The sequence below is a fragment of the Prosopis cineraria genome, unplaced genomic scaffold (assembly GCF_029017545.1).
Source record: "Prosopis cineraria cultivar Desert tree isolate PC_DT_omini unplaced genomic scaffold, ASM2901754v1 PC7, whole genome shotgun sequence".
In the NCBI taxonomy this organism is placed as follows: domain Eukaryota; kingdom Viridiplantae; phylum Streptophyta; class Magnoliopsida; order Fabales; family Fabaceae; genus Prosopis; species Prosopis cineraria.
Genome location: NW_026555338.1, coordinates 35,683,820 through 35,700,026, shown reverse-complemented (window position 1 = coordinate 35,700,026; position 16,207 = coordinate 35,683,820). Strand labels below are relative to the sequence as shown.

The 16,207-nt window shown below is 32.7% G+C and overlaps 1 protein-coding gene and 1 non-coding gene across 2 annotated transcripts; both read right to left on the bottom strand.

The window, feature by feature from the left end:
• Positions 1 to 3,846: 3,846 nt before the first annotated feature.
• Positions 3,847 to 4,581, bottom strand: LOC129314788 (uncharacterized). The gene is made up of 2 exons (XM_054958213.1): positions 4,160 to 4,581; positions 3,847 to 4,055 (listed from the first exon to the last, which is right to left on the bottom strand). Exons 1-2 carry the CDS (start codon positions 4,444 to 4,446, stop codon positions 3,989 to 3,991), a joined length of 354 nt encoding a protein of 117 aa, XP_054814188.1. The 5' UTR covers positions 4,447 to 4,581; the 3' UTR covers positions 3,847 to 3,988.
• Positions 4,582 to 10,626: 6,045 nt separating this feature from the next.
• On the bottom strand, positions 10,627 to 10,714 carry TRNAY-GUA (transfer RNA tyrosine (anticodon GUA)). Its single transcript is given in 2 exon segments — positions 10,627 to 10,662; positions 10,678 to 10,714. It is a non-coding gene; the product is annotated as a tRNA-Tyr (tRNA).
• Between the last annotated feature and the right edge of the window lie 5,493 nt (positions 10,715 to 16,207).

Sequence of the window (16,207 nt, the reverse complement as noted above, 5' to 3'; positions counted from 1 at the left end):
CCCAATCACTCGATGATCCGGTTGAATATTATACGTAGATGCGGTTGATGAGAAAGCATGGGAATTTCGAGGGGTTTAATTCCCATGGTTTAACTGGGTACTTTAGAAACACTGTTTCTACATTTATCGCGTAGAATGAATCCTTCACAAAGAGAATCTCTTGTAGCATTCAATATTTTCGCGTCTTTTCCTACGCGACAGTTCAGGAGATAAGCGATATTTGAACTTCTTCCCTTCGCCTCTTAAAACACGCTTACACAAAATGGTCAACAGTTTAAGCATGCCTTGAGACCCGCGTGATGTAACCCATTGTTGCGTCTCATTTAACACCTTTTAATGCTAGGTCGTTGCCCGTAAGTAACGCGTTGCATGGCTCGAGTACAGTGATAAGTGAGTTAGAGCCGCTGCATCGGCGCCCGGATGTAGTGTTAAATGAGCAAGGGCTACCGCGTCATTCTGGACGCACGCGGCTAAAGAAGTTAGTCCATAAGAGCAAAATTAGATTTGGTACTTGGAATGTTGGGACATTAAATTGTAAATCTGTAGAGGTTGTAGGGGTTATGATTCAAAGGAAAATCAATATCCTTTGCTTGCAAGAAACAAAATGGCGTGGAGAAGAAGCTAAGGATATTCAAGGTTTCAAACTTTGGTATACAGGAAAAGTAAGTGCACGCAATGGAGTAGGCATCATTATAGATAAGGAGTGGAAGAAGAACGTTGTAGAAGTTAGCAGAATTGGAGACAGAATTATTTCTTTAAAAATGATAATTGGACGTGAGACTGTTAATATTGTTAGCGCTTATGCGCCGCAAGTCGGGACAGAAGCCAGTCTTAAGGAATTATTTTGGGAGGATCTGGAGGGGTTGATTCGACACATACCACAGAATGAAAAGATTTTTATTGGAGGAGACTTTAATGGGCATGTTGGGAGGGAAGCTGGTCAATATGCGAGGGTGCATGGTGGTTTTGGTTTTGGAGAGCTAAACAATGAAGGGCAAACTCTTCTTGATTTCTCATTGGCGTATGATTTTAAGATTGCCAACACTTGTTTCAAGAAGAGAGATGAGCATCTCATCACCTACAAAAGTGGAGCCTCAAGGTCGCAGATTGATTTTCTTTTGGTTAGGAACACAGATAGAAAACTTTGTAAAAATTGTAAGGTGATCCCTGGAGATGCTGTAACGACACAACATAGGGTCCTAGTCCTTGATGTGTGTATTATGAGTAAAATCCAAAAACGTCGACAAGTAGTAACACCAAGGATTAGGTGGTGGCAATTAAAAGGTGAGAAGCAAGATATTTTCAAGCGAAATCTTTTGGATAAAGGAATTTGGGATTCTCAGGGAAGTGCTAACATCATATGGGAGGATATGGCTAAAAAGATACGGGAGGTTGCAAAAGTAGTTTTGGGAGAATCGAAAGGTCCTGGTCCAAGAGATAAGGAGTCTTGGTGGTGGAATAATAGTGTACAGGACAAAATCAAGTATAAGAAGAACTGTTTTAAAGCCATACATTTGTGTAACAATGAGAAAAATTGGGAGAGGTACCGTATGGCTAAAAAGGAAACTAAGAGAGCTGTGGGTGAAGCTCGTTCTAAAGCTTTTGAAGAATTTTATAAGAACCTTGAGACGAAGGAAGGAGAGCAAAATATTTATAAGATTGCCAAGAGTAGGGAAAGAAAATCAAGAGATCTAGAACAGGTAAGGTGTATTAAGGATGAAGAGGGAAGAATTTTAGTTACAGATGATGAAATTAAAAATAGATGGGAGACTTATTTTTCTAAACTTTTCAATGATGGAGAGGATTCATCTAGTAACTTGGAGGATTTAGTAACTGGTGAAGGAGAACAAAATTTGTCATTCTATCGAAAAATACGTGATAAGGAGGTAAAGGAAGCTCTTAAGAAAATGGCAAATGGTAGAGCTAACGGACCTGATTGTATATCTATCGAAGCGTGGAAATGTTTAGGTGAAGAAGGGGTGAGATGGTTAACTAAGTTATTTAATGTGATTTTACGGTCCAAGAAAATGCCTGATGAGTGGAGGAGAAGTACATTAATTCCTATTTATAAAAATAAAGGAGATATTCAGAATTGTACTAACTATAGAGGGATTAAACTCATGAGCCACACAATGAAATTGTGGGAGAAAGTAATTGAGCACAGGTTGAGATTGGAGACAAGTATTTCTGAGAATCAATTTGGTTTTATGCCAGGTAGATCAACTACAGAGGCGATTTATCTACTAAGGGGATTAATGGAAAAGTATCGTTGTAAAGATAAAGATCTACACATGGTTTTTATTGATTTGGAAAAAGCTTATGACCGTATACCAAGAGAAGTGCTTTGGAAAGCGTTGGAAAAAAAGGGAGTACGAATTGCTTATATTAAAGCCATACAAGATATGTATGAGGGGGTAAAAACTAGTATAAGAACGCCTAGTGGTCAAACAAAGGATTTTCCTATAAAGATTGGGCTACATCAGGGATCATCTCTGAGTCCTTATTTGTTCAACTTGATTTTAAATGTTTTGACGGAACATATTCAAGAGGAAATCCCGAAATGTATGCTCTTCGCGGATGATATAGTTCTTATAGCAGAGACAAGAGAAGAGGTTAATTGCAAACTTGAGTTATGGAGGAGGACATTGGAGTCGAAAGGTTTTCGTCTGAGTAGAAGTAAGACGGAATATTTATATTGTAAATTTGATAAAAGACTATTCGAAAATAATTTGGAAGTGAAATTGGGAGATCAAATTATACCTCAAGTGGAAAAGTTTAGATATTTGGGAGCCATTATCCAAAATGATGGCGAAATCAGTGGAGATATTTCACATAGAATTCAAGCTGGGTGGTTTAATTGGAGAAAAGCTAAAGGAGTTATTTGTGACCGTAAGGTGCCTAATAAACTTAAAGGAAAGTTTTATCGTACTGCTATCAGACCGGCAATGTTATATAGTAGTGAATGCTGGGCTCTAACGGGACAGCAAGAGCATAAAGTTGGAGTAGCAGAGATGAGAATGTTACGATGGATGTGCGGACATACACGTAAAGATAAAATTCGAAATGAGCACATACGTGAAAAAGTGAGGGTGGCACCTATTGAGGAAAAAATGGTAGAAAATCGGTTGAGATGGTTTGGGCATGTACAAAGAAGACCAAGGGAGGCACCAGTGAGAAGAGTGGAACATATAACTTTGAGTCCGATTAAGAGAGGTAGAGGAAGGCCTAAGAGAACACTCTTGGAAGTTGTTGAACGTGATCTCTTAATTAATAATATTTCTAAAAGCTTAATAAATGATAGAGCACAATGACGTCTTGCAATCCATGTAGCCGACCCCACCTAGTGGGATAAAGGCTTGTTGTTGTTGTTGTTGTTGTTGTTTGGTGCTGACGGAGAAGACAAAGAAGAGAGAACACAAGTAAAAGTGAGGAGGGATTGGCGTGGTTACCCAATAAGAAAGTTAAAACTTAAGAACCGCAAATTAATTAATGAATACGTACTCAATGAAATATTAAATCTAATTATAATTAATTACATAAAACAAGAGGATAATATTTTTTAACTATTCGTCTCGCAAAATCATTTTTTCAGTACCACATATTTTTTCACATAAGTTTAAACTATTTAGAGATTTTTTAATTTAATGTTACATTGTTAATTTTTTTTAAAGCTCAGTAGTACCTCTCTTTAGCCATCATGACTCACAAAATACACATACATACAATTTCAGGTAAGGGAGGCTGATTTTCCTGTCTATGGAGAAAGAGTGGGCACATATAAGTTCTTCAAATATTTTTTTCCCCAAAAAAAAAAAAAGTGATACGGAAGAAAAGAGACTGAAAAAGTGATCTGAACTGTTCAGAGAAAAATTCACACAATTGGGAGGCTCCCTGGCAAGAACAATGTTCCATCCAACAAACAAAATTGGAAAACTAAATTCGGTGAGTAAATAGCGTGGCAGGAATATACAAGGCTGAGAGGCAAAGCTCAAAACATGTACGGTGTAGCCGAGAATGGAGAGATTACTATCACCGGCGGCATGATGCAGTTCCTCCTGAAAATTATCCCGACGAAATAAACAGTAAATCATTTGCAAGAACAACTAACCATATCTACTGACGAGCGAAAGAGGGGAAATCAAGCGACCGATACACTTACGGGCGGATGTCGGTGTGAAAGGAACAGCTAGTGTTAAGCGATGATCTGGGCTTAGCCGACAATTTCTTCCCAGACTTGTTATTTTTATCAAGGTTGGTGCGGCGATGCTGATCCGCAGAATCCTCCATGATCACCGAAAGTGAAGGCCGCCAATGCGAGCGCTGGAGCCTGCTGCGCGGGGAAGCAGGATCCAGAACGCGGTGGCTATCGGTGTCGGAGGGCGGCGCCGTCGATGCCGGAGTGTTATGCGGACGGTAACAAGATCTAAATTCCGAAAACAATTTCATAACAGTGAAATCCAATGGGCGGGGCGAGAGGAGATAGATTGGTGAGGAATTTTGTGGGATAAGAAGGATCGAAGGGGTACTGGCTCTCAAAAACGCTGATGGGTCGGCGGGTTGTCCACTTCTGTCCTCAATCAGCGTTTGTCCTTATCCTCAGGTTCAGAGTGATCCAATTGGTTTAAGCGTATGTTTGGGTTTCAATTGATTATAATTAATTAAAAAATAATTAATATAATTAATTATAATAATAATTATAATGTTATCACGTTTGAAAACTGTTTTTTTAAATTAATTTTGATAAAATTAAAAATGTTTAGATAATTTTGTTAAAATTAATTTTAAATATACAAATTATTATAGAGAACACTGTGTTTGAAAATTAAAATATCAATAAAATTATATATTTAATATTGATAAATTTGTTCAATTTTATTTAACAAGAAAAATATATTATTTAATTTATATACTTGATTAATTATAAAAATTTAAATTACATTGACATTGATAAGTTAATGTATGTAAAAATTAAGTCAATATATCTAAGTTTAAATTAATTTAATAAAGCATAAAGAAATAATTATTAGATATCAAACATCGGTTTTGCAACAACTAAATATTTGGTTGATAATATACAAGTTATTTTCTAATGACAATGTGAAGACCAACCATATCTAATGAAAATTCTATGGATGATGGTAAGGATAAATATTAATCGATGTGATAATCTTTCTCAAGCTCTATTTAATCCATTTTTTTTTAAAATTAGAGGGGCAAACACTAACGACTTGAGTTACGATAGAGTTAAAACTATAAAAATCGAGTTATAATAAATTAAAGTTTAAAAATTAGATTATAACTAGATTAAAATTATAGAAACTAAGTGATTAATTTTCCCATGTTATCATATTTATTTTGATCTGTTTTAAAAATATAATATTGATAATTTAATACTTATAAATTTATTTATCACATATACGATAAATGTTTGAAACAGACATATATAAGATTATTTAACAAAATGAAGACTAAAGATATATATTTGGATGTGAGGAAGACACTACAAATCACACAGCACCATTTACCATGAGTCTCGTAATGCAACGGGTGTATTTGGTAGTTTAGAAATTCTGGCAAATAATGAATACTTGAACGTGTATTATTGAATAATTGATATTGAAAAGCCAGAGAGATCAGCTTAAGCCCAAACGTAGTTTAAGGTGAGATAATCAATTGTGGAAAAACAAGAGTGTTTGGATAATTTTGATGGAAAAGTGGTTTCCAGACAGATAATCAATAATAATGACATATCCAAACAGGCAGTGAATGTTTAACAGTGTTATTATTATCATTTCACTTTTGGTCATTGATTGCATCAACATCATCCGCAAATCTCCGCTAAATGAGCCAGCAGAGTAAGACCAGCAAAATGTCATGAGCTGAGAGTCTAGCGCAGCACACGGCGCCCGTGCGGCGTCCTAGAGGATCTCATAATCCTCAGGACAAGCCTTAACACATACGAATCACACTGATTTCGCCCTGCGATGGGCTCATCAGGGAGGTGGCACTAGCCCCCGACTAGTTGTGCATTTAGCCCGAAGACTAAGGCAGAACGCACCCAATGCCAATGTCGCCCCTTTACCCATATTGTGCGAGGCTAACCAGTGGATCGTTCATTATATTGGTCTTTACCCGGTCACGGAGATATCATCCGTGACATTCTCCCACACCCAATCTAGCACGCCCTCGTGCTAGGGGAGAAAGACTCCGCCCAAGGATCGTACGTGCAAGTACTGCCACAAACACATCAGCTTACTACTGAATGACCACCCGAGTCCTGCACTTTTTGGACTCACTCGCACCCACGAGCCAACAGGAGTGGAGTCGACCATGGCCAACCTTTCCGCCTGAGTCCCTATTTTTGGACCCACCTACTCGGAGGCCTTTATGGAGCGGTGCCGAGATCAACTAGTCCCAACATGGGACTCCACAAGCACATGGCAGTAAAGTACGTCCTGCTCTGATACCACTCTGTCATGGGCTGAGAGTCTGGCGCAGCACACGGCGCCCATGCGGCGTCTTGGAGGACCCCATAATCCTCAGGACAAGTCTTGCCACATGTGAATCACACTGGTTTCGCCCTGCCATGGGCTCATCAGGGAGGCGGTACTAGCCCCCGACCAGTTGTGCACTTAGTCCGAAGACTAAGGCAGAACGCACCCAATGCCAATGTCGCCCCCTTTACTCATATTGTGCTAGACTAACCAACGGATCGTTCATTATATTGGTTTTTACACGGTCACGGAGATATCATCCGTGACAAAAAGCTCTAAAAAAATTAAGGCCGGATTGTTGAATCAGAGAGTAGAAATGAATTTTTGGATTCGCATTTATGAGCATGGCCTGCTCATCATCCACAATGGTGATCCTAATCCTTTATTTTATTCCAAAATGATCACTGTCATCAATTTTAAATTAATCTTTAAATATTTTAAATATTATATTTGTGAAAATAAAAACTATAACAAATTTTCATATTAAATTTGGATTGCTCGTGATGCTCATTACATGATGAGTACTCATACACACTAATCTTGATAAGAGTTAGACAATCCATATTTAAAATTTTATTTTTATGTTATATTTATCAAGATAAAAATGCATAAAAAAGATTAAATTTTTAATAAATTTGTTGATAACTAATCTCATTAGTTTATATTTAATTTGGATGGTCCAATTTAATATAATTTTTTTATCTTTTATAAATTGATTATCCAAATATATTTTGGACAGTCCAGATATAATTTAAATAATCTAATTTAATATTAAAAATAATTTTTATAAATTGACTCTTTATATATATTTTAGACACTCAAGATTTAATAATATTTTTTATAATTTTTATTTTTATAAACATAATATTTATAAATTATTTTAAATTAATGGTAAAGATTATTTTGAGATAAAATGAAGGGCCAAGATCACCTTTACGGTGTCACGAGCATAGAATGTAAATCCTGAATTTTCATGTGTAAAAAGATCAGCTGTGAGTCTAAAATTGAGTCTGGATATTTTTTTTAAAAAGTTAGGTAAGAAGGGCAAAAAAAAAGAAAAAGCAAATGCTTCTTATACTTCTATCTCATCGACAAGTACAGTTACCTTTGATGATATATTTGATTTATGTTTTAAATATCATGTCAATTAAGTTCATTAATGTTTTTAATCTTATTTTATTTTATTAGTATTTAAGTAATATTTGTTTAATTCTTTACATATTATAATGCAAGATTATTAGGGTTTTTATACAAATGTATATAATTTTTCTCGATGTCTAGGTGAATCAATACTAGGTCTCATAATTTAAAAGAATTATATATTAAACTAGTGAATGAACAATTAATATCAATTTTTAATTTTAAGAGTGATTGTTGATATTCTTAGCATTTCAATAATTGCTATAGCTAGTAAGTTAATTTTTAATACTGGTTCGTGTGTTTTGACAGAATATTGAAGATTCATTTTTTCAGGTAATGTTAAGGTTATCGTTTATACTTGTAATTGATTACACAATTTTGATAATATTATTGTGATATTGGTTTTGAATGTTTAAATTTTATAAATTTATTGTAGACTCACTTAAATTTATTTTTTAGACTTAATTTTATGTATAATAATTTTTGTTGAGATTATAAATGTACTTATTAGTATTTTGAATTTAATAATATACATTAGGGTGGAGACCTGAGCCTTGAGGGTTAGAACTGCACCACGAAAACAGGAGTAACCCACCCCTTTATTGTATTCATGTTTTTAGGGGAAAAAACAATTGTTTAGGAGTTATGTTATCAGTCTTTTTAAAATTCTAAAACAGAATATAATGAAACAAATGGAGTATTTTGGCATGAGATTTTCTTTGAAAGTTATAAATTGTTTTCTTTTAGCAGCCAGTTGATTTCTTCTTTGAAAGTTATTAATTATAAAATAAATTTGTAATATTTTAAAATGGAGTCATGTCATTTAATAAAATATTTGACGACGATTTCACGAAAATTTGGGAGCCCAAGGAAATTTGGTTCGGCCACTCGACTTTACCTAAAGAAGAATACGGGACGACTATGCCAAAACGACGAGGAAACATTTCGTCCACATTCTTGTATCCGAACAAGACGATTAGGAAAAACAATCTACACTTGTGTGTGTGTGTGTGTGTAAAACAATAAAAAATATATTATGTCAATCCCCCTGTTTTACAAAACTTAGCAGTGCCGGCATTAGCAAAAAAAATTCAAAGCTTCAATTCTATAAAGATCCAGCATCCAATGCAAGGTAGATTGATGTGAAAACATCATACTAACTAGTTTCATTTTCTTTTTAGTTTTATTTATAGAAAAATTCACAGCCTTATCACAATCTCTACTAAGTAGAGAGAAAGAACAAGTCTTCACATAATTTCTAAAGTTTTGAACGTCTTTGATAGCATTAGAGCATTTTCAATAGCAACCTGCAACATAACTACTGTTTATGGCATTAAACAAAACTTCATAATCTCCTTCCACGCACATTCTTTGCAGCTCCCATATCTTTTGCCACTGCTATGCCTTTTTTAAGTTAAAGCCTCAGCTATTATTGCAGATGAGCCGGACACTTTTTCGCCGATACCCATTAAGAATCTCCCTTCATTGTCCCCGCGAACAATCCCAGTACCACCAACACCCTTATTAGAATCAAAGGTACCATCACATTTAAATTTCATCACACCCTTTTCAAGAAATCTCCAGGGATTACGGCCCTTGAGGATTCGAGAACATTTAATATCATCATTATTTGAAAACAATCAAAACATATCTTGAACCTCCTTCAGAAGGTTGCTTTAATTGCACCGGGCTTTAATTAAATGTCACGTGCTTGGGCTTTATTATTTTACCTTGAGCTTTATTATTCGTACTAATTGAATAATATCGAGGCATGTTCACTTCCTGAAAATGAATGAAATATCTCAAGAAATTTAAAATAAAATACAATGATCATGATGAGAAGGGAGGGTGGATAGGTCACCTATACTCTCTACAATGAAAGGATATCATTTTTTATGTACCACTGTGCGAATGTAGAAACCTCATGATTTTATATATAATTAAATTTTAATTTTTTTGTACAGTTTTACCGTGACTTTGTAATTCAAAAAAAGAATATTATTAAAAGCTAAAACATGATTAATCACTTAATTTTGGTAATAAGCAAGAATAAAAAGTAAAGGTTTGGATCAAATATGTATATGGAGAAGTGCTGACTAGTGATCTTCAATATTGAAGCATACAGAATTACAGATTATACAGGATTCATTTTTTTTTGGGATAAAAAGACAATTTTATTTATTACAACCACAATATTACTACATATATATTTAAAAGATGGCCCAATCAAGTGATTGGACAGGAAATACAAGTAGGCTGAAACGAAAAACAGGAATAAAAAAACAAAAAAATATAAACAAATGAAAACAAACACGACTCCATTACACAAAACTATCAGAGATACTTCCTTCATTTAAAAATATAAAATATTTTTTAAGAGTTTGACATTTAAAAATGTAATACATTTTTATTTTTTTGAAATATAATCATTGTTTTATTTTTAAAAGTGTTCATATTGAATGAATCACTACATATTTATTACATGGTGTTCAATAGAGATAAATATAAAAAGATATAATTAATTTAAAAATAAATAATTATTTTATTAAAAATAAAATTTAATTAAAAATATTTTATATTTTTAAACAGGAGTATTGAAGGATAATTCTCACTCTATAATAATAATAATAATAATATGTTGTTATGCTAAGATACTTCCTTCATTTAAAAATATAAAATATTTTTTAAGAGTTTGACATTTAAAAATGTAATACATTTTTATTTTTTTGAAATATAATCATTGTTTTATTTTTAAAAGTGTTCATATTGAATGAATCACTACATATTTATTACATGGTGTTCAATAGAGATAAATATAAAAAGATATAATTAATTTAAAAATAAATAATTATTTTATTAAAAATAAAATTTAATTAAAAATATTTTATATTTTTAAACAGGAGTATTGAAAGATAATTCTCACTCTATAATAATAATAATAATAATAATAATATATGTTGTTATGCTAATAAGCAGATAAAAAGAAAAGGCTTCCGACCTGCCGGATTCGAACCAGCGACCTAAGGATACCCGACAGAAACCACTACAGTCCTCCGCTCTACCAACTGAGCTAAGGTCGGGTGGTGTTATTCTTGTCATTATATGATTTATCTCCCTTTCAAGAGTCTCGGTAAAATGATATATTTTCCTGATAAAATAAGCCATCTAATAAATATTTAAAAAGCCTAACAAAAACAGGAAAGAGGAAAGACACTTTACCATAAAATCATGCATGCATGATAATTAATAAATATAAATTACAGTCATAGATATTATTTCTTTTCAAATTCAAGAATATCATCCAATAGTACGGTCTGATTAATTTCAAAAAAGAGAAATCAGGTTCGATAGTTTGTATGGAATATTATCTTTTTTTTTTAACAAAAGACAACATTAGTTTATATTTTTCTTCTGACTCGTAAAATTAGATCATGTTATAAGATAATTCTATTCATTGTGTGCATTCATTCATATATAATAAATCGACAAAATTATATATAAGAAGATATATCAGCATTAATATAAAAAAATTCATTTCATTTTAATTTACATGATACTTTTAGATAATTTCACACATATCAATAATATTTATTAAATACACTTTATAACCTTACTTTTTTAAGATAAAAAATATAAATTTTTAAAGATATCTTTCATTTAATATTTCAATTATAAAAGAATATTAAAGAGTAAGGATGTATATGAAGATTGATGTTTAAAAAAATACCATTAATAAAATTTTATTTTGTCAAAATGTCTTATTAGAATGTTTAACTTACATCCAAAGTGTACAATAAATTGGGACAAAGGAAGTGTGATTTAGTATAATATTTTTCATAAATTATGAATGATAACCTAAACAACATGAATTGAAATGACAACCCTAAATCCTAATACAGACGACAACCAAAGCAAAGCAAAATGATAACACCAAAGCATGTCACGAGCTTAAGCCATTAAACAGAGCTAACCACACTGCTATTGCCAAACAGCGACAAAACACCCATAAACACACTAGAAAACAAGGACAGTGAGGCACTAACTTAGGCTAAGCTCGACCGGTCAATCAAAAAATTTTTAAAGCTGGCTTAGTATTTTAAAAAATCCCTATACTTGAGTTTATTTGGGCTGTTCAAATAAACATAACAAAATTCTGAATAAGCTCGAATATGTTTGGACTTGTCTTGAATACCTACATCTTGTTATTATTTTCTTCTCTGAAAAAATGAATTAAAGCAGCCTCATCACTCAAAAGTTCTCCCTCTCGTTTCTCAGTCCTATAAAAGAGAAATCAGAAAACCCTTCTCGCCTCGAAGCCTTCTCTTCGTTCTTGCCTATGGTTCAGGACTTTTTAGGTTATATATATTGAATTGTGGGCAAACACGTAAACTTCACCTGTAGTGCCTTGTTTTGATTTCTTAGAAAAGAAAAAAGAAATGGAGGTTAAAAAAAAGAAAAAATAAATTAAGAATGAGAAGGAGGAGATGAATGCATTGAAAATAAAAATAAAAAATGCAGGAATGAGTGGTGGTGCTTGGTGGGAGCACGAAAGAAGAGAGTAGCAGCATTGCGATCAACCTTGCACGGCCATCACACGCTGTGTTGTCGGATTTTGGAGATTAGGTCAAACTGTTTGTTAATCAGCGACGGCAACGCATCAGGAAGACAAACATTCGATCGGCTAAACCATCCCGTCAAACTCATCCCTTAAAAAAAAAAATCATATATCTGCTAACCACGAAACAACTTCTCATTCTTCACAGTCCACACAGCCATGATCATGGGAAAAAAGCATCACCGCCTGTAAACACTGTATTTTGTCTAGGCTTTCAAGTATAAATTAAAACTTAATCAAAACATGATAAATCAAATAAAGGAATAAAAAAAGGAAGGACTTTTGTGATAATAATAACAATACTTTTTTACCCCAAATTCCTTAATTATGATCCCATTAAAGTTGACTTTTTTAAAAATGAAAATTTAAAATATTTAAAATCTGATTTGAGAAAATTGTGCCTTGACTAAGATTTGTTTTTAATTAATCTAAAATCTCAAATGATAAAAAAATATTTAAAATAAAAATTGCCTTTTTTGTTTGATCCTCTTATTAAATAAGAGAACTCTAATTAGCACCTATAAAAAGGTAGAGAAGAGATTGGAGAGGGGGACGAAAGAAAGGAAAGAAATTGACAATCAAAATTCATTATCCTTCCAGTGCAAGCATTTAGGAATTGATCAAAACGTTTGCTTAGGTAAGCCAATGCTCTCGGTGATGTCATGCTCCAATTTAGTCAATTCTCCCTATGCGTAATGCGTTTCTCATTCCTTCAATTGATACCGCTCATAATTTCCTTTTAGCTTACTTTTCTTTTACCCGTGCGTTCTTGTACCCGTAGTAATTGATATCATTGTGATTGATCTTAGTATGGCTGTTCAATTCTACTAAGCATGTGGTGTGTGGGCTGTCAAGGTAATTATTTGATGATAGTTTATTATGTGGTAGAATGAGTTTGTCATTAATTTATTTGTATCAATCCTTATTTTAGATTAGATAATCATTCACTTTTATTTTCTTAAAAAGAAAAGAAGAGAAATGAGTCTCAATGATAATGTATTTTTCTAAACCTTTAAAACAAAGAAAGATCCATGAGTGATACTAAATCACTATGAGTATTCGATATATTGTGAATAATACTAAATCACCTTAAATCCCTAAAAAATATCAAAAGAAAAAAACTATGAATGACATTAAGTCATCGCAGGTATCAAATTTTATATTTAAAATTTTAAAATTAAATTATTCTATAGAAAATTCACTTTGAAAATTTCTTTAAGATTTGTCATAAGTAATACTAAATTACCATGTACATATAGAGAATCAGCTAGTGGACTGCGAGTGATACTAAATCATCGTAAGTTCCAATATTTGTTAAATTTTCCTCTCTTATGCATTATTAAAATAATGAAATAATAAAACTTTTAGCATATTTTAGGTTACCCCAAGAGTGATACTAAATCACCATGGATTCCTAAAAATATCAAATGAAATACCATGAATGACACTAAGTCATCACAAGTATCTAATTTCATATTTAAAGCTTCAAAGTTAAATTATTTTATAGCAAATTCACCTTGAAATTTCCTTTAGGGTTCGCCATAAGTGATATTAAATCACCGTACACATTTAGAGTGTCAACCAACAAATTGTAAGTGATACTAAATCACCGTAAGTTTCGATACTGGTTATTTTCTTTTTATCCAAAGGTACTTCCTTATGTCAAATATTTTTTAAAAATAAATATAATTATATAACACAAAATAACCTTCTCTTCATTAAATAAACTAATAAAAAAATTAAAAAACCTAAATAATAACATTCGAACTACATGGACTTTGATTCCCGTCACAGGGTACGTAGGCCCTAGGCTTTAATCCTAGGTCAAGTCCTTCTATATAAATAAATAATTTATTTTCTTTTATTTTTTACCTTTATTTTTCATGTGCAATAAAGAATAACTAAGATATTATTAAAAGATCAATTAATTACACACGATCAACTTAGAGTAATCGTTCTTATGAACAGGTGTCGTGGGGTGCCTAATACCTTCTCTATGCACAACTGACTCCCGAACCCTATTTTAGTTATTATAGATTATTTTATTTTAAAAAAAGGTTTTCAAAATTATCCTTTTAAATTTTGGTGGTGACTCCTACATTTATTAATCCTTCTTTTCGGGGAGATCACGATTCGGGCGCGACACCGCCTATACCAATAACGTACTAACACCTCTTAACGGCGCTGGACATGTACAGCTCCAACAATGCATCCAAATTAAATCAACAATATGCAAGAAGCAAATCACGTGCATGCTTGCCCAATAAAGTCGAGAAGAGGCATCGGAGTCCATGATCCACACACCGTCATGCCTTTGATCTTCCCTTCCTTCATACCATTGTCGTTTAACCCTCCAAAACACAAAACCCCATGCGAAATCTCGAAATAGAGAGTCAATTAAAGCACCCCTGTAGCTATAACAGGAGAGGAGAAAATTGTAACTGTCGCACCCGGAAAAATGCGACGCGGACGGCGCGCGAGTGGAGGTCCCGACCTTCGCGGCGGGAACTGAATCAACGAGGAGTCGCCACCAAGATTTTGAGGTAAATCTCAGGAAACCGATTAATGGAAGATAAGGGTGATCTGCGAAATCAGAGAATAGGTTCGGGAGTCGGTTGAGTGTGGGGAAGGTGTTAGGCACCCCACAACACCCGTTCGTGAGAACGGTTACCTGAAGTTTGTTGTGCTCTATTAATATGGTTTTAAAATTATTTTAATTATCCCTTTTATATTCATGTGTTTGATATAAAAATGATGATAATTGAGTGAGAAATGTTTATTTATTTATGAGGGAGGACGGACTTGACTCAGAATCTGACTCTGAGGCCTACGTACCCTATGATGGGGATCAAAGTCCACGTAGTTCGGGCTCAAAAGTTTGTTGATGAAAATATTTTTTGAAGAGAAATTAATTAGAAATAATTCACCATTTTGCAAATAAAACCATTTCTAAATTTTGATATGTGTGTTTTAAATTACAAAAGGTAATTTAATTTTAATTATTTTTTTCATTTTTGAATTTTTGGAATAAAGAAAGGAAAGGGTTTAAAATTATTTTTTTTTATGATTGAGGATTTAATCGCAGTACCTGCAGAACCTAATTGGTTCATACGATAATGCAATTGCTCTAAATATCTGCAGAGATTCTAAAATCTCACCGATAAAAGAGTATGGCAATTTAATTTATTGATTTATATTCTTATGTATATTTTTAAGTGTTAATAATAATTTTACTTAAGTATGTATATATTTTTTAAAGGATTTTAATCATCATACCTGTATAGCCTTATTGGCTTATACGGTAATATAATTTATCTTAAATATCTGCGGAGACTCTAAAATCTCACACGATAAAGGAATTAAATTTAATTAATTATATATATATATATGTATATATATATATTTTTTAAAAACTAAATCGTTATATCTGCAGAGTCTTATTGACTCACACGACAATACGATGATCTTAGAAGCCTACAGAGATTCAAAAATCTCACATGACTAAAAGATATAATCGGTAAATATGGTTACAATTTAAATACATTAATTTGGTTAATTAAGTTTCTAAATTGTTTATTATATGATTATTTACAAATATCACTTATTATATTATAAAAATTGATAATCGCTATATCTGCGAGGACTTATTATCTCACACGATAAGGTGATTAATTTAAGTCTCTACGAAGATTCTTGAAATCTCACATGAGACTTAAATATTTATTATAAAGAGAGAATTAATTTTAATAATGGGCTTTCGAACCTATATTAATATATACAAGATTGATTCTCATACCTGCGAAATCTTATTGATTTACACGATAGAGGATCATTCTAAATGCCTATGGAGATTCTTAAAATCTCACACAACAAATAGGTAATTAAGATATTTGCATTTGCAGGCAGTGTATAATATTATGGTTGGCTAAACGATTCATGCGATGAAAGCAATGGAAAG